Genomic DNA, 23,332 nt, shown 5'->3' on the forward strand with positions numbered 1-23,332 from the left:
CACATGAGATCCTCTGTTTCTAGCCTTCGCTGTTTGACACGATTAGTCCGTCATGGCTTATGTAACACGGCCCGACGTAACTGGAGGGGCCCGTTTCCAGCTCAGCCACGCCGAGACACACCGACGGTTTCCTGGTTACGGGATGGTGGGAGCACTGAGCCCTCAAGGCACTTTACTTCCGTTCCCCGGCCGATACTGAGAAGCCTTGATGCCCAGAGCGGAGCCTCAACAACAGGACACCCGACCCGAACGGGCAAAACCTGAGATCCAAACAGCGAGCCTGTGATGCAACCCTGGTTAAGGACAGAGGTGTTTAGAGAAGTGTCAACTTCTGCACACGCTGGTGTAAAATACCGGGAAACTCAGGAGAGGCGGCCTCAAATGAGTCACGCTTATGTGTGACTTATCGTGCATTAATTTATCTCACACTTTTCCCCAAAGCAACTGGCGACAAACGTTTTGCATACTAAACGACTTAATGCAGCCAGGCAATTTTTTCAGATCAATTCATGGTCGGTACCTTGCTCAGGGGTACTATGGCAGTGGAAGGCGATGGTTCGAACCCCTACACTACCAGACCTGTGCGTCCAGGAGAACAGCTCCACACCTGAGCAAATGACATATCTGGCACTACCAGAAAGACTGGTATATTAGGTGCAGTGATTAACTACAAGTACACGTGTCACAGTGGCAGGTCGTGGGACACCAGCACACAGAGTGCCCTACGCAGCAAGAAAGTGTTTTGGCACTGCGGCGCGCTCGTAATTAATTAGCCATTCGAGATGTAGATAGGGTTACCGTAAAGGATACCCGGCGGTGTGCCATGTGCCACCGCAACGAAGACCTCCAGTTGCACCAGGGCAGGGAAGTGCAGCCAAAACGGAGTCAAAAGCACCGTGGCCACATAATCTGCATGTTCAGTTATTTACACTATTATTATTGATCCATTTAACTGACTCTGCCTTAGAGTTACTCACAATGCTGGTATTCTAAGTTTACAATGATTTACCCTTTTATACAGCTGGGTACTTTTTACTCTATCAACTCAGGGTAAATACCTTGCGCAAGAGTTCTACAGCAGGAGTACGAGTTGGACCCTGGACCTTTGAGTGGAAGGCAGCAGCTCTGCCCACTATGTCCCCCACCAACCTGGATTTGGAGAAAGAGGAAAGCACTCTACTTTGCGGCAGATCAACGAAACATTTAGTCACGCTGTCACTAACAATGAGAGGGGATCCGCACCCCTTCAGTGGGGAGGGACTAACCGCAGCGAGAAGGTTCATTCACCATCGGTATAAATGAGACGGCGAGCGTCCTCAGACGCACCACAAAGGAGGACACGCGGCAACAATTACACTAATGGGCTCGTTGGGCTACTGAGGGCTGCCGGCTCGAGTAGGAGGCCTTGCCAGGGTAGCGGGAGGCGCGGAACAGGAACGCAGCTTCATAACGGTGCCCATGCTGGACATCTTACGCCTAAAATGATCCTGTGGAAAGGAGCCCCAGTTCATGTCCTTCGATCACCACATGGAGACTCCAAGCAGGGAGACAGCAGCTCCGAAGCATCCGTGGCAGAGAAAAGTACGACACCAGCTAGGCTGGGAGAGTGACAGTCCTTTTCCCGGTTTCCATAGCAACCGCCTCTTGGCGCTGTCCGCATATTTGCAGCATGTGTGTATGCTGGGAACCGCCAGTGCAAAATGATTGAAGGTAAACTACAATCTGCTAAAGATAAATTACACTGATTATATATTCATTAGTTTTTTGGACTTGCAAGGTGCTGCTCTATGCATTGTGCATAACAAAAGCTGGGCACCTTATCATTAAAAAAAACACACTGCCCTTGGTTTCCTTCAGGTGCTCTGGTTTCCTCTCACAGTCCCAGACATGTGTTTCAGGTAAACTGGCTATACTGTGTGTATGAATGAGTGAAGGAGTGTGAGTCAGACTGCGTTGTTATATAAATAAGCAACTGAATGTGTGTACCTTAGTATGGTAATATAAATGTAAGTGTGTTGGTGTGTAAAACACAAGGTTTAAAAAGCAGTTCTGTTGCTGAGTGTATCACATCGTCTCAGCAGAATATAACCACATCAGTGTGTTATTTACATCTTTCACTGGCCCCATTGGTGTAGTATTAATAAAATAAATCAATAGTGTTTTACAGCCCCATTGTAACCCTTCATGTCCCTTTAAGGTAGTTAAGGTTCATCATTACAGAGCGACCATTATGGGGGGGCAGCCGTTTGCTGCAGTACCTCCGGGGCAGTCTGATGGGTATTTATGGGGAAAATGAGGGAACCTTCCAGAAAAGCATAGCATAAATCAGCCTTTATCCACCACTTCTCCCATTTTCCCGTTTTGGTTTCAGGGGGAAATAAGAGGCACTGAGAGCCAACACACCTGACCAAGCATTCAAACAGGATGTTCCCCAGACACCCGATACACGGCAATGTGTGATTTTGAAGGGATGAGAACAGACGTGCTTAATCTTTAAGAAGAACAGGAAGACAGACCCTTGGAACAGCCTGGATGGCCAGATGGACCCCTGTCCACTAGCAAATCAACTCTTGTGCTACAGCGGAGAGACTAGACCCTATGGTTGGAGATGGTCTCCACCAGACCACTGGACATGGAGAAGGGCTGTTCACCCAAGCACACGGTGATGGATGGCCATCCATCGGGGAGCGCTTAGCGCCCCTCCGTCAGGGTCCCCAGAGTCCTTCTGCTACCACAGCTTTCTATGTGTGTGTTGGGGGGCCTCACATAGACAGGCGGCTGCATCCCCTGTTGAAGACCCCGTCTTCCTGATCAGCCCTCCGATGCAGTCCGTTTCCACCATTTCCCTGCGTGACTCCATTATTCCAGCACGGGAGAGGCACAAGTCCTGGAAACCGTGCTCTGTGGGCCCTGTCTCACACGTGCAAAGGGAGCAGTGGAAGATCCAGAACATAAAACTGCTGAAACAGCACTGGAACCCGGAACAGCAGGGAGCGTAAAAATCACCGAGTTCAAATCCAACAAAGGGAAGGATTTCTGGGCAAAATTCAAATTAGCCGTACACATCACTTTGCACAAAGTGCGGTTGAGCTCCCTTCATCCGAAGAAATGCGGCACGCAACGGAGCAGAAATAAAACCGACATTAAAGATCGCCATCCCTGAGAATAATACATAGATATGAATGTTAATTTTGTAGATAAAACTGTGGCTGTGAGGTACTTTAATGCCCATGAATAATTCCAGAGATAAAACCTGAGCAACTCAGAGGTGCGTCTCCTGCTGGGAAGACAACCGTCTCAATGAGGTGAATGAATTATTGAGTGAGGAGAGAGGCCCAAAATCCAGCACCTTCTGAATTAAACTGTTTAGTCTATATTAAATACAACTGTTCAGTTTAACAGTTGTTTAATTTTTGTTATTTGCGTATCAAATACGGTAGGATGCTCTAAAAAGAAGAAAATGTGGCACGTTCAGGTGGCGCTTATTAGCCTTGATGGACCGACCACATTGTTACGCCACGTCTTCATTAATCAAACACAACGGCCCCGACCAAGAAATCCCGGGAGATCCGCTTATTTATGCGCATTTTTAATATAAGCCCCACCCCCACTGTCATTCCGCCAACCCCGAGCAAGGAAACAGCGGCCTCATGAAGGGAAACTGGGTCAAATAAGGCTGCCATGGGTACAAAGGGTTAATGGGCTATAGATTCAGGGAGTCGCTCCTCTGCAGAACGATTCAGAGAGTAATAATATGTACAAGTGCAGCCTGCTGTGCATTCTAATCACGTTGGTCATGGAAGCTCAGCTCTGTACAAAGCGGAGTGACAGGAAAGCCACGGACGGGACCGCCGCCTGCCCCGCTGCCACCTTATAGGGGAGTGGAGAGAAGCTACAACCAGCATGCTGCACGTCCTCACGCATCACCATGGCAACAGAGGGAGCGACTGGCGGTCAGCAATTTCCTGCGGCTGCACGCCAACATCCACAAGTACGAGTGATGTGTAAGCATGCACGCGCAACGAGATCATGACCAAACATCACACCTTAAGCTTCACGAGAACAGAAATGGACAAGAGAAGAACAGTGGACAGTGAAACCGGGAGGGAACTGTATGTAACAGAGGTACTGACCAAGTGTACTGCGGTAAACCTATTAAAAGCATTTATAAGGTAGTAAGCTGTTCTTCAGGTGACCCATCCTGCCATAAGGTACCGGAGAAGGATGTGTGCTGCTGTGGTTCTCCTTTTTAAATGACTGCAGGGGGCAAAAACAGTAGCAACAAATGTGGCACATTGCATGTCGATGGCATGACCTCATCAAGACAAATCCAATGGTGTCCATCTCCAAGAAGGAAATACCCCAAACAACAATGCAAAATGATCTTACTTAGGCCAAAAAGTGCAACTGGACAGTTTCTGCTGTCTGGAGAAACCAAACAGTCTATCCATCTCAACACTGCTAACCACACCAACAGGAGTGTGGCCCATGGGCTGGAGAGGAAACATCTGGGAGGTTGTCCTCAACCAGTCCATCCAGACTTCTCAAAAACATGCAGAAGGAGCCTTGTGGGTGGGCTCCTGCCTACCAGTTTGAACTCCAGAAGCTTCTCTCACTGTTGCACCTGGAATGTGACCAGTTACCCCAATTACCCCAGGTGGGCACACACAATGTTTTTCTCATTCGCCTTCAAACCCCACAGTACATCCAGTTCTGCACCTTTCTTTCCTTCCTTTCCCTAATTAACCTTGAACAAATACCCTCTCAAATAGGGCCACAAAGCTGGAAGGAACAGTTCAATTCACATTAAAATGTGACACCGCAAAGGAAGATCGTGACCATTCTGAAAGGACACACGAAGGCTAAACGGGAAAGAACGATAAACAAATTAAACACTATTATTAGGGGACACAAATCCGGAGCTGTTATCTTTGCAAATGGACACATGGAGGTAAGCCACAGCGCAGGGAACAACGTTCATATTCAAATTAAAATCAAAATAGCCAAACCCAACAGCCTCCTCATCCAGATGGGTTTCACATCCTGCTCGGCAGTTCAAAGAACAAGCGGACTCAGACAATCTTAGGACAGGTGTTCGGATGGCCGGAGAGAGCTGAGAGAATCTTCATCACAGCGAGGCAAAGGAGCCTGGAACCCCGGACTCCGAACCTGGAATTGCTTCCAGTTGCTACGCTGCTTCCTTCCTTTGTCACAGGTTCAAATCCCACCTCCAGCTGAAGTACCTTTGAGCAAGATACTTACCCTAAGTAGCTACAGTAAACTTCCCCAGCTGTACGAATGGGTGAATAACTGTAAACTGCTTCGGGGAAAAGTGTCAGCTAAATGGGAAAAAAACTTCAGTTCTGCGGGAACATGGCTTTTTCCAGGGATGATGCAGTGTGAACTGTTCAGATGACCCAGTTTTTGTGCTACTGCACTGATAACCCTGACCCAAATCTGTTAAATACATGACAAACCACTCTAAGTGCTGCGTAAACGACCATGGCAACTACAGCTGGCCAAGAAACACATGTGCTGCTTTACTGGGTTGCCTAGCAACCAGCAAAATGAAGCATGTAGTCACTGATTCCAAGAGCAGAAGATGCAGGTTAAGGAGAAAGATCATTCGAGGGCACGCCTGAGACCGAGTTATGTAGCATGACAGGTACACATGTATCTACAGGAAACAACCGGCAACAAAACGCGTGACGAACAACGCCACCCTGACCGACTTGGAACGCAGCTAGTGTAAATAAAGCGTGGTAGGGAGCAGGTAAATCCCGGCTAATGACCAACAGCAAAAAGGTAGACAAGGTCAAACAACAATTTCTGCAAGGGGAACAAAAAAAAAGATGGAAATTCAGATGCAAAGTATGTTTCCCTAGGAAGACATAGTCCACTAGGCAAAAGTTTGAGCGCACTTGCTGGAAACTAATCATTCACAAGACATTCAGTTAAAAAGCCTTTGGCCTTTCACCCTTTCGTCACTACCTTTTTATGACATGTTGATCCTCTGGGAAACGTAAATTCATGATGTAGAAAGAATGAAGTTATAAGATCACTGCCTATGTGTTTCACTCTGCAAGCACACGAACACTATGCTGACAGTGACTAGGTGTAGAGCATTACTAATGTATGCTTGACGCTACATGATCTTCCTTTGATCATGAGATTAAGGCTTTATTTACGTTGATGGTCACTATTTCCCCAGTAATTTAGAAGTTAATACCCTATGTTTAGGAACAAAATAGCCAGACTTGAACCACTGAGGGACCAAAAGCTTTTGGGTTTGAGACCCAATGAGTGTCCATCTGTCTCAAAACATGATAGAAGCGGTAACGCCATTTTACAGCCATCGTAAAAGCAACATGACCCCATAGTTGTACAAAGGTACATATTTTCATACGACATTGAAGTGGTTTTTTTTGCTGTAAGAGAGCCCATTATATAAATCATGACTTATGTCCTTTCAGCTATGTTAAACTACAGAGGTTCCCCTACAATTTCATTCAACAGCAGTGTGTGCACAGATATAGAGTGTATAGAGTGGTTTTCGGTACAGCCAGGCTCACCTTCTTCACTCCTTGACACTGTACATTCGTACACTTTTGTATAGTTCTCTACAACATTCTGGTGGGGCCCAGAGAGCTCTGAGGTTCTTGAAGACTCCTTCATTCCCGCTGTGCTCCCAGCTTTTATCTCAGTGTTCTGGCACAGCTCTCCGTGTGCTGTCAGCGGCTACAGAGCGACGCCTCGGCCTTCCCCGCTAGAAAACAGACGTTCCATCATATTCCACTTATTAAAATGTCCGCTGAACTGGGACTTCATCTTTCATCATGAGGAAAAAGGAAGGAGCTCCTTAAAGTCACCATTGTTCCAGTCTCTGACCTGCGGCCCATTACTAAGACTCATACCACACCATGGTGAACATGGTAACACCAGCCCCACCAATCTGACACTTTACAGCATGTGTTTGTGCGCACATCAACCCTAATCACCCTGCAATATCTCTTTAAACAACGATGACCTGTAAAAGAAATTTAATTCATATGGCGACCCATTAAAGCACGTAATGGTTCCGAGCTGCTGTCTTTGGACTTGCGAGTTCATGGGTTTGAATCCCACCTACTGCTGTAGTACTCTTGAGCAAGGTGCTTAAGCTCAACTGCTCCAGTAAAAACTGCATAATGGATAAATAATGGCAAGTTCCTTTGACGAGAACGATCAGCCAAAAGAGTTCATTCAAATTTAAACCAAATTAAGACATATCTGTCCACCATGGAAAGGACACATCACATGGGTTGCATTCCACTATGATTCATTATCCAGCAGGACCATGTCATGGTCACCCCACTTAACACTTCACCTCCCATGTTCATATGTAAAAAAAAAAAAAAAAAGAAAAACATCATTACAACAAGATAAGTGGTGTAAAGGTCAGCTGAGGACATCTCGCAGCTGATTCAGTCCAGAACATGGTACGCATTCCAGTCCAAAGGCCCGGGACGAGACACATGTCTGGTTCTTCACAAGATAATCCTCAGGCTACAGCAGATTCCCTCTCTATGGGAGTACGATTAGGTCGCCCATGAAAGCGTACTTATGTTTAATGCATTACGGATTTAGTGCAAAATGAGTTCCTACCATAGGCTGCAAATTGTTTTGTGGTTAATGCAATGCTCTCGGGATATGATTAGTTCTACCAGCAATCAAGGCGGCTCACAGTGAAGCGCAGAGAGTAGGGTTTACAGATTCGGGTTTAAAGCCCAGCCATGGTCTATGCAAGCGGTTGTGATGGAAATAAACTGGGAAGTACAGCCCAAAGTCAAGCTGTGTGCCATAAGTAGAAGACCAGCACTGCCTCCATAGTCCCCAGGACCATGAGCCAATGCCACGCTGGACGCAGGCAGCACCACTTCAGTACTTATCGCTTTCCTGGACAAGAAAATTGGTGTAAATGGAGCCATCCACTAATACACACTCAAGGTCTGGGGAAAGAGTAGTGAATTAAAGAGTGTGAGATGGAGGCTGTCTGTAGGAGCTCTTTGGGAGACCATCCGGGAGGGTGAAAGGGGGATATGGACATGCGGCAGAGGTCACAGCCCACCTGCTCCCTGACAATCCAGCGAATTTCCCAAGGGGCCGGCGCTGCGTGACCCCTCCAGGCCTTAGGCCCCCCACAGAAAGGCAGCAGCGTGAGCACAAGCAGAATCTAGGAAGATACCCGAAGGATCATGCAGGGTCCCGTTACTTCCAGAAACAACCATAGCTTTTCTCTGCAGTCTACAGTCACTAAGGCTGGGGTGCAGAATTTGAACAGATAAATGTAAGATTGCATCATGCCACCTGAACCAACCATCCATCCATCCAACCAATGTAGGGTTGCGGCGGTCCGGAGCCTATCCCAGAAGCATAGGGTCGAAGGTAAGGTACACTCTGATCAGATCATTGCAGAGCAATCACAAACACTCATTCTCTCACACAAAGACACTCTGAACAATTTAGAGTCACCAGTTCACTCGAAATCCACTACCTGCTGCACCGCTGTACTGCCCACACCTGGTCTCGAATGTACACATTTATACAGTCATTAGACAACAGTGACAGGTCTGGGACTGAAGATTAATTCCAGTGAGACACAGTCGAAATGAGCCAACGTGAATATCCGAATCAAAGACGCCATCAACACTCATCGATCGTACGATATAACTGTCCAGTCTGGACTGTTGCCCCCGGCAATAAGCCACCGTCCTCATATAAAAGCCACGGCATCGGCTGAACTAACATATCGCACTGACACACTGAACTCCCTCTTGAAGAAACAGGGACGCATGTTGAAATCTAAAGTGACGCATGCCGGCCATGCACAAAATTTATTCAATAACCCACCACATTCTGTTTGTGCTTCATCACGTGTGTCTCCAAAATCCCGGGCATGGGAGGAGTTTGGAGAGGCCATGGAAAACGACTATTGTTGCTAAGAGACCAGAGGCAGTCAGGAGCAGGGATTTCTGTCTCGATGGGTATGACTCGTGGGTTTCAGGCCAAGACCAGCAACAAATTAGCATTAAGGTATGAAATGTCCAGCGGAAAAGACTCCAGACAGTGTTTAAGGAGAATATGGGCTTGGACTGGGTCTCCTCTCACTGAATCCAACCCAAGGAGGAATAGTGGAGCCACCGCTGGGGCGTCCTGTCACACCCCACAAATGTAACTGGTTAAAGGATCCTCCCATTGTACATTCCAGCACCTTAGTTGTATGGAGACATTCTTTAATAAAGACATAAAACCCCATACTGGAATGTCCAATCAGTAAAGCGGGACATGTGTCTTCTACTGGCCAAGCGGATGAGTCAATTAGTTAATATTAGCAGGACGGTCACTGGCTTTGGATCAGATCTCTCCAGGCCTTTATGACTCAACCTGAGTCTCTGTACCATAACACCCTCTCGAATCCCAGCCTCCGAGTTGAGACGAGTTTGGCTCCAGTGTTGGACCAACATGTCACTGCGATGAACGTGGAAAGGCTCTTTGCTCTTTGCCCAGCAGAACGTGCGTCCAGGACGAGTGCGGTGCCAGATCAGCACCCAGGGCGAGCAAGGGGTGCCTGGGGGGATGCCAGGCAGACAGCTCACCTGTTACTGAACCGGGCACTGCAGTGACACACACACACACACACACACACACACACACACACACACACACACACAGAGCCATGCAGGTGCATCTTAACCCCTGTGTCAGGCACAAACTCAAACAAATTTGTCAATGTGCACGGTATCGCCATCTCTGTGCAGTTCATTCACGTATATATGTATGGTTTTTATACATCTTATAATAATCTACCTAATCCCCTTTGATATTCTACCATCTCTTTCAGGTATGTTTGCTTAAGAACTGTATTAAGATTTCCTTTTACATTTACTGAGCGACTATGTTAGGTTTGTGTGCGAAGCAACTTAGAATGACTTGCCTATCTATACAGCTGGGTAATTTTTACCGCATCGATTCATTGCAAGGACCTCGATCTAGAGTACTGCAGCCGGAGCAGGGATTCGAACCAAAGTCCTTTGTTGGCGACAGCTCTAAGCACCACAGTGCCTGATCCCTCTCCCTGCGATGACGATCCTGAGAGGATACCTGTGCATTTCAGGGTGTAACACACCTTGTCATAGTCTGTACATATGGAGCAAAGCTGAGGTGAACCTCACCTCACAGCCGTATTCACCAGCACGGCAAAACGTAGCGGTTCCGGAGCCGCTGATCATGCCGGATTACTCACTGCAACGATCCCCGTGGCTGCATTCTACCACCAGCTGGGTCTGCGTGCAAATACCGAAAAACCCATTTCTGCCTCCGGGGAGAGCAGCTTGCTCTACTTTCCTCAAAACAGACAACCTTCCTCCTGCTCTTCCACACACACACACACACACACACTTGTCATGGTTTACATCAATCAGGCAATTTTCGCTTTTCCAGAAACCCAAAGCCTAGAGAGTGTGGATGATTCCTCGGGACAGACAGCAGGAGACCCCACACTGATCCTTTTTCTCCACTTGCATCCGTTGAGTGGAGCAGTGGGCCGTGGGGCGAAAGTCCCCACCACCAGTATGGGCGTCAACATCCGACGTGTCGAGGAGCCCGACCAGCACACGGGCCTCGGCGGCGCGCCTGAGCCGACGATGGAGCCTACCTGCACGGACTGTATGCGGACAGAGGACATCGCCGTGCGCTGAAGTCTCCTCGTTTGTATCCGTGGAAACGGCGGCACGGACGGCCACGTTTGCACCGTTCTCCACGTGCTGTCGTCTCGCCCCGGCGGTCGGGCACTAGTGACGGCACCCTTCGGCCCAGCGTCCCCCACTCAAATCGCACTTCGCCGCAACTCGTTCATTTCCACGTCAACCTCACACCATGTACATCTATTCTCTGGGCGTCACTAGAGAACACAGTTAAGTACTTTCTCCTTTACGCCTCCCTTTAAGAGAGAAACGCAAACAGTTTAACTGAACATCAGGAACGAACAGGAGAAATGAAGCCAGAAGGAGAAAATTAAAAATGTGTTTGGATCATAGACACAAGAGACGGCCGGGACTGCGAAGGTTCTAGAGCTGGGCAAATGTCGCAGTAACCTTTATGAATTGCTGCGGGCCGCCAGCTCCCGAGTACAGGGATGAACGTCACATCGTTCATTATGACTCAGTACTAAACTTGTTGAATTAAAAAAAAAAAAAAGAAATAACAACAGCAGTTTTACAAGAATTTTTCCGCTTAATCGTTGTCATTTTACCCGAGATTTATTTCCCTACGAATAAATGGCCTGGGTTCCACGTTTTACAGAGGAAACAGGCCTGTTGAAAGTACTGCGTACCTTTGTGGATGTAGACACCGTTTCCCACACTGGACTGAAAATACCAGACTCACACACACTGATGTACTCGGGGCAGCTAGTAGCGTAGGGGTTAGAGCTGCTAACATTAGAGCCAAAAGTCATGGGTTCGAATCCCAGCTGCAGTACCCTTGAGCAAAGAACTTACCATAAAATTGTTCCAGTAAAATTACCCAGCTGTATAAATGGGTAAAAACCTATAAATTGCTTTGTAGGAAAGAGTAAATATACTTATATTCCTCAGGGCTCTGTTAGGTACTACTGATGGAGGGGGGGGGCGACGCCAATTCGTTTATCTTTCTGCCCAGACGCCAAAATCGGCGTACGTGCTTTGAGGGAAAAGGTCGAACACGAGCTCCTGCTCCCACAGCCTATTGATCCCCGGAGTCTGTAGGCACAGCCATCGCCATGGAAACCGGCCCCGCCGGGATGCGCCACGATGTGGAGCGAGGACTTCATACGCTCGTTGTGTTCGTACCTATAAAACACTGAAGGAACGCGATGATTAGGAGCAAGAGTTAATCGCCGCAGGGGGGTTTAATTTAGGTATGGACAAGGTGAACGAGAAGCCGAACTGCGACTCCGCTGCTGTTGGTGTATAAACTACGGAAAGGGAACGTAGTGGTGGAGGAACAGGACGATAGGGCTCCTCGGCGGTGAAGCGAAGCGGGACGAGCGCCGCGATCCGTCCCCTCCGAGGGGCACGTCCAAGAAGCCGAGACCCACTTGTCAACATAAACACGGAGTGCGGCTCGTGAACCAAATGCAGGCCGGAGCAGAGGGAGGCGTCACGCCGCCCGGTCCTAAATCAAACGCCAGACGCGCCGCCGTCCTCCCCCATGGGGGAGACCGCGGAGCAGCTCGGCCCCTTGATCCGGAGGCCCCTCCTCCCGCCGCCCCCTCAAACGAAACGGGCTGTCGCGGAAAGGCCCGACTGCCGAGGGACCGGGGGGTTTGGTGGGGGCCAACGTTGTAATTTGGAACTTCACGCCGCCGCCCAAGGCGTTCCATCATAGCCGTCGCCACACTAAATTCCGTGGGAGATCTGCCCGCATATCTAGATGATTCCAAAGGAGTGAGGAGAGACACCATCTGATTGTGCCTTGCGGGTGAAATATTTCCAAGCGTATCCCCCCAATCTGTGCGTCCTGACGCAGTTTATGGAGGACGGTGTGTATTTTATAATGACAGAACCTGCGTGGGGTGGGCCTGGGACCACCTTCTAGAAACCTTTCGTACAGGTTCCCATACAGCAGGAGCTCGTGTCCATCCCGGAGATCAGGACATATCACAAGAAGAGTGGTTTCAACTGATCTGTCCTAATGAACGAACACACACACACACACACACACACACACACACACACACACACACACACACACACACAGAGAGGAGAAGTGGCGAAAGGACGCTAATGAGAAGTGCGCCACCATAAGCCACACCCCGCGCGGCTCCGACATGCAGGAGGCCACACACACATACTTGACATTTTCGGCTCCAATTAAACTGGACCAAAACGGCAACCGGGGATTTTTTGTAATTATACAGGCATTTAGAAATAAGAGGGTGCGACCGGTCAGGGGTTCGCAGCCTCCCTGGCGCGCGCTTATCGAGGCCCATGAAGGTGAGAATGTTCCGGAACCTTCCTCCCAGCGTCGCTCTTATACCGTCAGCAGAGAAAGGGTCAAATACCATGTTTGCCAGTCAATTCACTGTCCCGGTCATGGTGTGGTACAGTGTTTCTTACAGGGCTGGATTTTACTGTGTCCATGGTGTTGTGCGCTACTGCCGTGAGGAAATGCGTGTAAAAATTTGGCTCCTGGGAGATCCAGAGGATATTTATGCACTCATTAACGTAACACGGTTTTACAATCACCGCTAGTTACTGAGTATTACGCCGTACATTTTATGCGGGCAATTTTGGTCAACTGCTAAATTTCAAGATCCGAGAGATTACACCGTTTTTTTTTCCCCTCCAATTTTATAGTACATTTGCATGATTCTTTTTAAAGCTTGCATTTAGTTTTTTAAAGCGCACAAAATGTGGGCGCTCGGCGACTTGGGTTCGACAGGGAAAGCCACGGAAGCCCGAGCCGTACGGGTGAAGAAGCGGAGATGGTCCATGTAAATGAGCTGTAAGCGTAACACGGTAGAGCTGGTGTCGTACGTGAAACGTTTTCCATCAGAGTGAGTCGGAGCGACGGAATTCGCTAGAACGTTCGTGAGCAGAAGGATTTGCTCACACGACTGGCCCGATGTCAGAAGAGTTAAAAAAGCGCACGCTGATTACAGGGCTTGCTTGTGTGCACCAGTTAACTTGGAGGGTAAAAAAAAACCCGGAGGGAGAAACATGGTGCTTTCACTGGAAAAAATGTCTAATTTAGCCGAATCGAAAAAAAAGTCACATTATAAAAGCAGCTGCAGCAGAAATGCGGTGAACTTGCCCTGTTTAAGAGTGACGCCCACAGCGAGTACCAGAGAACCAGCCCCCATCCGGTGTCTCCTACAGCCTACCTCAGGTGTACCATGTTTTTACAGCATTTAAATGAGCAGACATTTGACAGCTCTCCCAGCGTCGGGCCGTGCGGTAGGAGGCCTCCTGCGAAACCACGAGAGCCAAACACACGGAGTCTTTCTGCACCGTGATGGGGTCCCGACCACAGGATTTTCCCCAGCGATGCCCCCCCGCACAGAGACAATGGCCCACTGTACCAGTAACACAGAGCAGCAGAACACACTCAGTGCGCTCATTGCCATCCACTACAGTAGGTGATGTAGCGGTTAGAGCAGTGGCCTTGCGGCTGCAGTCCCAGATTCAAGTCTGTCCAAAACTGCTTGTCGCGAACCGGAGCCTAACCTGGCAAGACAGGGCGCAAGGCTGTGGGGGGAGGAGACACACCCAAGATGGGACACCAGTCCGCTGCAAGGCACCCCAAGCAGGACTCGAACCCCAGACCCACCAGAGAGCAGGACCCAGCCAAACCTGCTGTGCCACTGCCACCTGCCCTGCTGGAGGTACTAACCCTAAATAGACAGTACATGTCACCCAGCTGGATGAATGGTAAATCACAGTCAGTAACTTAGTGTAGGAGCTCAATGCTGAAAGACACCTTGGAAAAGAGTGCTGGCTATGGACCAATAACGAAAAGTAATATCATCAGCCCACTGGCTGCGTTTTGGCCCAGGTACAGTAAACCGTGGTGACGACTGTATCCAAGGATGAGCGGATGCTCCGGAAGGTGTTTGCATTCAGCAGCCCAGATCCTCCTTCCTCAGTCCCGCTGCACATCCTTTGTGGTTGGTATGCGCAGCCACGGGTCGCGGATGCATCGGCAGTGCCGGCCACTGGCGTTTGGACTGCTCCTGCGCTAACTCTAATCCACGGGTAAATACGGTCAAAGTAAATAAGCAGCAAGTGGTAAATTATAGTATTAGTCATCTGCTATTACACAACCTTTCCTAGCTATGCCACTGAGAGCACTTTAAGTTCCCCTGCTGTGTGTTTGGGCTCTTCTGACTACTTACTTCTTTCAAACGATGGTGAGAAATAAATGGTCAAATATCAATCCGAGAGCGTAAGGAGTACGGGAAAGGAGGGGGGCCGGATCGGAACCGTCTATGAAGCCGTTCCGGAACCTTCCGTGATTATTAATAACTGGAGCAGCGATTACTAGTGAACTGATGAGCACTTCAGAAGGTAGGAGGAACCCGGCGCTGTATTCCGGAACCTCACCAGGTTGCCCCTGTTGGATTTCAGGCTTCAAAGCGCAGAAGATGGGATCAAAGTTCCTGCTGACCTCGGTCAAAATGTTAAGCTCTTGTGATTGACAGGTGGATAATGGAGAGGAGAAATGGTGGAAGGCGGCTCCGAGACGACGCAGGCGCTCCTCTCGTCCCCGTGGCCGTCCACGCAAAGTTTGCAGCCAGCAGAGACGATGAAGGGGCAGCCGGCGGCCTTTGATGGATGCTGACCCGAGTCGGCCTGCTATCTTATCTGCCCCAGGGTGTTTACAGCCAGGTTGACGGTGTCGTTTCGGAGGCCCTGCAAACACACCCGGTCCCTGATGGCACCTTCCGATCGGAAAAAACGAGATCGCCAGGGAGCCTCGATGAGGCTCTACGCAACGGTCCTGCTTCACGTTTGGCGTACCCAGCCTCGGAGCTCCTCGGAACACAAAAGGGGACAGCTACTCACAGCTACTGTCTTTAGACCCAAAGGTCGCAGGTTTGAATCCCACCTCCACCCGCAGTACCCTTGAGCAAGGTACTAACCCTAAATTGCTGCAGTAAAATTACCTAGCTGTAGAAATGAGTAAATAATTATAGGTAGGACAACATTTTAAGTCACTTTGGAGAAAAGCATCAGCTAAATGAATAAATGGAAATTTCAGAATATACCCCCCCGGCTCCTCTCCGACACACTCACTAATTCAACGATTAAAATTTAAGACGGGCTCCAAGTAGGTCGAAATACATTATGAATCACGGTTTTCATTAAAATTCACAATGTGGTAAGTGAGACAAAGGAGGACGCTGTAAAAGGGTTAGCAGTTCCTGCAGTATTTAAGGCACTCGCCCCCTTCTAGAAATTTCCTTCATGAGGGAGCATCCTCCGTTCAGAGCAAAGTACCTGCTGGCATTTCAGTAACCAAATATCCTCCGTCTTCACTGAGGTCTCATTTATTATAACAAGACAAAAGACTGAAAAAAGCCACAGAAGTGTTTCACAGGCCAACGGTGAGTAAATTCGTCCTCGGGGGAGGGATTTCTCTTCTCGGAAATAAATGCCGTTTGTTTTGACGCAGGAGGTGAGCCCTCCGCAACCCTCCTGAGAGGAACCTGCAATAAAAAGCAATCTTTGTTTCCGCCTCCCTGAACATCAGAGCTCCTCAAATTGTCTGTGAACGGAGCGAGTCCTCGGCAGTCCTTTGAAACTGGGACGCTGCCGCACTTCATTCGTCGTGTCACCAGAGAAGATCAATCGCGGGCCACAGGTGTCTTCAGCCACCGTCCCCCACGAGATCATGTGTCCTTCATTTGGTCCTAATACATCTAGCATGCACCTCTTTTCTTACATTTTTTTTTATTATTATTATTATTATTATTATTATTATTATTATTATTATTATTATTATTATTAGGGGTGCGGTGGCGCAGTGGGTTGGACCAGGTCCTGCTCTCTGGTGGGTCTGGGGTTCGAGTCCCGCTTGGGATGCCTTGCGGCGGACTGGCGTCCCGTCCTGGGTGTGTCCCCTCCCCCTCCGGCCTTACGCCCTGAGTTGCCGGGTTAGGCTCCGGTTACCTGTGACCCCGTATGGGACAAGCAGTTCAGAAAGTGTGTGTGTGTATATTATTATTATTATTATTATTATTATTATTATTATTATTATTACTATGCAACAGCAGGGGGTGAGATTCAATCCCAGGTGACTGGAAAAAGTCACAGGACAGGATCATTTTTTACTAGAGCAATTCATGGTAAGTTCCTCCAGGGCACTACAGCAAGAGTGGTGGGATTTGGACCTGGAACCTCTAACCGCTACGCCACCTGCTGGCCACGGATTCCTGTTCTCAGCGATACAGTTACATGGGCCTCTGCTGCGAGGACTGTGACACTGTTTTGTTCCATTTTCGCCCTTCTTCAGGACCAAGCTCGGTGGACGTGAGGGCAAACCAAAGTACCGTGGTGGCACAGCAGGTAGTGCTGGTGCCCCGTAGCTCCAGGGCTGTGGTTCGGGATATGGCTTTGAATCTGGTACAGCACCTCCATGCCCCTACGCGTGGTCGCCACGGTCGACGGCTACCTGGTCGCCTTAAAGCTGCGAGGTCATACGAAACGTGAAGGAACTTGAGGGAACGTGTTTGAATCTCTTGTACGCAAACAAAAGTAAATTTTCAAAGAGGAAAACGATCCATAATGGAACACGACTGAACGTCACTTTCACATACAGCCGTCACCACTCGAGCGTCCCTGTCGTCATCATCAGTTCCTAACTTCTGCATCTTCTTTGGAGCCTCTCTGAGTGCAACAGGTGATGGAAATCTGTCAACCGTTTCGTTATAGCCCCCCACCACAGCCTTCTGCAACTGCCTTTGGGCCCCTCTGACAGCGTTATCACAGTCGACTCGAATTACACACACCGCTTTGATTCGTGGGACACACACACACACACACACACACACACACACACACACACACACACACACACACACACACACACACACACACAGTCTCTGAGGAGGGCTGCAGGGACACAGCGTGGGGCAGCTGGACATTCCTCCCCCGCATCCAACTTGAACCTCTTACTTTATACTCTAGGACAGCATATATTCATATACCGTTTATCCTTTTTGTCAGGTGCAGCAGGCAATGTAGGGTTTCGACCTGCCACCACGCAATCCATGGACCCGGGTTTAAATCACGGTACTTACCCTAAAGTGATACGGTAAAAATTACCGAGCCATATAAATGGGTAAATCAGTGTAGCTTACAGCCCAGCCGTTAGGAGAAAAATTTATTACACATTTACCTACAGTGCTGCTTCAGCTATAAGGGTGGCCATTATTGTATATATACGTATAATACTAAAATAAACATAAAATGACTAAATGATTATGATTTAGGGGGGCACGGTTCTGAAAATGTGTGTGTGAGAGATTATGATGTACACACCCCATTCTACATCCAATGAGAAAGACTGGTTCTTGTTAAAAAAACCATTTCATGGTGAAACTAAGGGACACGAGTTACCATACTGTAACAACTCGCACACACACACACTTTCAGAACCGCTCGTTCCATACGATGTCACGGGGAACCAGAGCCTACCCGGCAACATAGGGCATAAGGCCGGAGGGGGAGGGGACACACCCAAGACGGGACGCCAGTCCGTCGCAAGGCGCCCCAAGCGGGACTCGAACCCCAGACCCACTGGAGAGGACGACCTAGTCCAACCCACTGCGCCACTGCGCCACCGCACCCCCTTGTAACGACTCACGTTACTGATATTTAGGTGGGAAGATGTTTTCTGTAAATAGTTGCATTGTGGGTAACTTGTACATAGTGTGTGTAACCACTGGGGGCACTTAGGGGAAAAATGATGGGGTGACTGTGCCTAGGATTATGTGGAGAGAGGGCCTGGGGGTGCTAAGCAGGTTGAGAATGTTGGCTGTAGGTGCAGGTCCTGGAGGAAACGTGGTCCTTAGAACAAGAGCATTATTTCCCTGGTGCCGGTGTTCACGTAAATTGTTCATGATGAACGCTGCTTTCGCGTCCTTCTTTGCCCCATCCAAACCCATAGCGCTAGGTGCCATAGTGGTGTCAGAAGTGGGATGGGGCAGGACAATGAGAGGCTGGATTCGTGAGCGACTGAACACCGAGCTAGAAGAAAGGGAAAACGACGCAACATCAGAAGCCAGCGGGCCGGAAGAATGGCGTCCGGCGGAAGAAGCGCCTGCGACGATAGAGGTCGAGGCGGAGGAGCAGTGGCGGAGCACGGGTGTCCAGGGGGACCCCGGGGAAGAGCGTGCTGTAGCGAGGACAGCGGAGAAGAACTGTGAGGTGCTGCTGAAGACGGGCGAGCAGGTCGAGCGGGGTCTCCCTGTGCCCACAGTACGAGCGGCAGGAAGAGGCAGCGAACCGCTGTCAAGCGCTGGGGCTGAAGAGAGTTGCCCCACAGTGAGCGCCGCTTTCCCGGGCAGGTCAGATGACGTGCTCGACAACGCGGCGCAGCGCGCCTCGTCTGTGGACGGGCACGGCTCCGTAACTGAGGTGAGCGATCCCACCGACGCAAATTCGCCCACGGTGCAAGATTCCACCGCTTTCGGGAAGAAAGCACCCAGCCTGCCTGAAACCCCAGAATACTTTCAAGCAGCGCTGTGTATCTGCACCACGTTGGCTGCTAACACAGAGTTTGACCTGGGAGTTTCCATTAATGACAACGAATCAGAAAGAGAAACTACGGCTGCTGTCCATCTAGATGGGGTGTAAGAGCCATTATCCCCTGGACGTGTCTCAACCTGCGATGGGACGATCCTGACCAGGCTGTGGTCCAGGAGCCCTGAGGGGTCTCCCCTGACGTGTATGAGTGTGATGATCCCCAGCCACTGAGCCAACAGTGCAGATACCAGGCAGGCAGCCTGTTCATTACAGTAATGGCTAGGAGAGGACCCCCACGCGTCCTGTCTGTCAGTAGCAGAGACCGGTCCCGGATCGGCACCGAGGAAAAAGAAAACACCGTCCTGCAGGCGGACACATCAATCTCATCTTCTCCCGTTTCTAAAAAACCCATCTCTCCGAAATGCAACCAGACCCCAATGACCATCATTGTTCCATTAACAAATACTTCAAACCCTTGTCACTCCCAGGCCGGCAGGACAGAGGTTGGCGAGTGCGATCGAGAAAAACCTCCATTAGCAGCTGAAATCTCCCGCAAGGCAAAGAAATCACAAGTGCTTTATGACCGCAAAGGGTGGATTTAATTTCACTCAACCAAACGAGCGACGAATATTATATTAGCTTAACACAAGTAAACACATTTAATATTTAATCACGCCAGGACTGCAGCCAATATACTTTAATAAACATGGTGACAAATCAAACAAAATACATACCAAATTCAAAATTTATTATTAAGCTGCATCTTTTCCTCTGTTGTAGCCCTCACCTCACCCCCACCCCGGGCTCCTGGGGCTATGCCAACCGCGTCCGTCCCATCCAGCATCTGAGCTCCAGCTGGCATTCACACACTGCACCTACACAGCAGTGCACCGGTGAAAGTCAGGAACACGCTCGTGAAAATAAAGTGCACACCCTCGAAAGGCTGTCGAGTGGGTTCGGGACGTGTGTCCAGCTCAGCATACGACGAGCCGATCGTCTCACGCAGGCTGCGTGATTCCGGCCGGCCCGCAAGTCTCCCGGAAGAGTGAGGATCAGAGATTGCGGCAGACAGGCTATTAACCAGACAATAAAAAACTCATGTCGAGCACTAAGGAAACCCAGACATAAGAACACAATACAACGTGACTTAGACAAAGGAAAAAAATCCCACTATTACCACCAAGATAAAGACTGAACTCAGTAAAGTAAAACCATGGTACTGTGAGAGAGTACAATTAATACTAATTATTCTTTGCTGCATTTAAGAATTTAGCCTCTTTGACAACCATCAACCTGTAACAAAAACCCCTCGTCCAGAACAGGGATTCTGGGAAATTAAGACTAAAGCCAAACACGCTGGAAACGTTTAATAAAATAACAAACATCTGGAGGAAACGCACGTATGCTCCAGAGCCGCACGGGACTCACCGAGACCTCGAAGACCTCCTCCGTGTCGTCCAGCATGTGGACTCGGACGGAGATGCGGCGCCCCGGGGGCATGGCAGGGGGCCGGTGTCCGTGCTCCAACGTGCTGATCCCCAGGCTCTCCTGCGCGCCCAGCCGCTGGCCTGCCGACTGTCTCTGCTCCGGCTCCGCCATGGCGTCTCCGTCTGCCTGGGTCCCGCCTGGAGGGCCGTGGACAGGAAGGGGGTCAGCACAAGCACAGGCGAAACGCACACCACGGAAACGGAGCAGCCGTTGAGCGAAAAATTTGAAATATTTAGGTTTGAACCCAACGTGTGAATTATGATACATGGAGTTGAGTTATTCCCTTATAATGTGTCTGTTCAAGTTGCCACAGGCCTGATTTAGGATGTAGACATGAGGGGAAAATGTAATATATTGTCACCGCAAGAGAACACCAACTACAGTTTCGCTGTAATTTATTACGACTGCAAAAAAATCCTTTGATGAAAGTCCTTTATAAAAAGCTCTGCCGCTGCGATTTACACACAAAGCGCCCAGAACATTTTTGAAAACAGACCACAGAAACAGTTAATGAAACTACCTTTAGGAATTCTACGGTGGTGGAAAATAGTTACTGGGATAAATTTCCAGCCTGGCACAGCCATTAACATGTAACAAGAAGCTATTCTAACAATAAATAATTATTATACTACTTTTCATTATAATATTTGTTATTATGCAATAATAAAAAAGATACCTAGAGGTACAAACAGATGAACAATTGTTGAATTATAACAGGTAATTTTTACCACTATCAATTCAAGGGAACCTCCCTGATCAAGATATTTGAATCTAAAGTCTTCTGATGCAAGGAGAAGGCATTAAGTATTGTGCTATACCCCAGTCATTCCACTCTTACCACCCAAACACACTCTCTCTCTCCCTCGACATGTAGAACAACTTACGGATGGTCGACAGCACAGTGACTGACGGTCATCCAGCCAAGTTGACCTTCACCACAGACTGGAATGTCCACTTTATTCATCATTCATAGGCCTCTGCAAGCCAGTCCTTCACATCCCCCCAAGAAATAGAGTGCTCAAAAACACAGAAGTGTAGCTGAGCCCAAGCAGTTATGGATGAGCGGGCCAAAATTCCTCCAAAGTGACGTGACACCCCAGTTAACAAGAGAGGTTTAGTTGCAGTCATCGCAGCTAAAGGTGGCGAGACCAATTACTAGCACACACACATCACATACATTGTCTGAAACCGCTTGTCCCATACGGGGTCGCGGCAACACAGGGCGTAGGACTGGAGGGGACGCACCCAGGACGGGACGCCAGTCCGTCACAGGGCACCCCAAGCGGGACTCGAACCCCAGACCCTCCAGCGAGCGGGACCCGGCCAAGCCCGCTGCGGCACCGCTCCCACGTCCAATTACGAGCTACGACGGGAAAATTACTTTTCTACACCTTCTACGACAGCACACTTCCTATCTTCCACACCCTGGAAATGACATACAGCAGTACAGGTGTCACTGTTCTCTTTCGGGATCCATTCCTACCCTGGTAGAACTGAGAAAAAGACTCAAATTTAATTTGAAAGAGCTGGGAGAGTAGAAAAAAATAGGGAAGGGGCAAATCCTGTTTCACAGGGCGGTTGAGACACAACCTGAAAGCACGAATAACTTCTGACGGTCAGCATCCCCATGGCTTTTGCTTGAACGTGCTCCTCCTATGTGGAGCGGAGAGCCGTGCGGTGGAAAAAGCGTACGCCTCGGCCCGTTCAAATCCTCTTCCTCGAGCCTCTCCAGAGAGTTCAGTCCTCATTCCAGGGCACTGATGTCATCCCATGACCTGCCGACCAGAGCAGCGTCCCGGCACAGTGGCATTTTTATCCCACAATCGCGGGCTGCTAGCAGGGAGCGTGAGTAAGAAGGGGGGGCACCGCAAGGCTGCAGTCAAGTCAGATCTCCAACAAGGAGTTGAGAGCCTCCTGAACTCCAGACAAGAAGCACTTGAGTCATCTTAAACCTCCTGGGATGTCAGTCCTGCAGGTCTGATGAGGGCTGCAGACTAAATTGAGCATAACAGTATCTAATAATAAGGAGAAAAGAGTCCAATCACAACTCCACAAAATGTTGAATCTACAGGACTTGTTTTATTTTTTCACATTTACATGTATTTATTTAGGAGACACTTTTCTCCAAAGCAACTTCCAACAAACTCTATGTAGTGACATCAGCCCACACACCTTATTCACCAAGGTAACTTACACTGCTATATACACTACTTACAATGGGTCATTCATCCATACATCAGTGGAACACACTCTCTTTGTCACTCACACATGATGGGGGAACCTCAATAGTTTGTCTTTTGACTGTGGGAGGAAACCAGAGCACCCAGAGGAAACCCACACAGACATGGGGGAGAACATGCAAACTCCGCACAGGCTGAAGATCAAACCCACGTCCTCTCGGACCACCCGAGCACTATGAGACAGAAGCGCTACTCGCTGTGCCACCGTGCCACCCCAAATTTCAAGCACTGTGTGAACCATAGTAAACGAGAACTCTCTTCTTTAATTGGACGTGTAGTGTAGTGTGAACCCAAGCAACTAGGCACAAAGTTGTACTTGTATCTCTTCTTCTGGAC

The 23,332-nt window shown here is 49.1% G+C and overlaps 1 protein-coding gene across 2 annotated transcripts in view; it reads right to left on the bottom strand.

The window, feature by feature from the left end:
• Nucleotides 1–23,332, bottom strand: part of LOC108918329 (FERM, ARHGEF and pleckstrin domain-containing protein 1-like) — a 74,949-nt gene that overhangs the window by 46,042 nt on the left and 5,575 nt on the right. For both annotated transcript variants that reach the window (XM_018725469.2, XM_018725461.2), the window contains exon 2: nt 20,697–20,893. In XM_018725469.2, coding sequence (XP_018580985.2) covers nt 20,697–20,867 — 171 coding nt within the window. In that variant the 5' untranslated portion in view covers nt 20,868–20,893. The remainder of the gene's footprint in view (nt 1–20,696; nt 20,894–23,332) is intronic.

The sequence above is a fragment of the Scleropages formosus genome, chromosome 14, assembly GCF_900964775.1.
Source record: "Scleropages formosus chromosome 14, fSclFor1.1, whole genome shotgun sequence".
NCBI classification, from domain to species: domain Eukaryota; kingdom Metazoa; phylum Chordata; class Actinopteri; order Osteoglossiformes; family Osteoglossidae; genus Scleropages; species Scleropages formosus.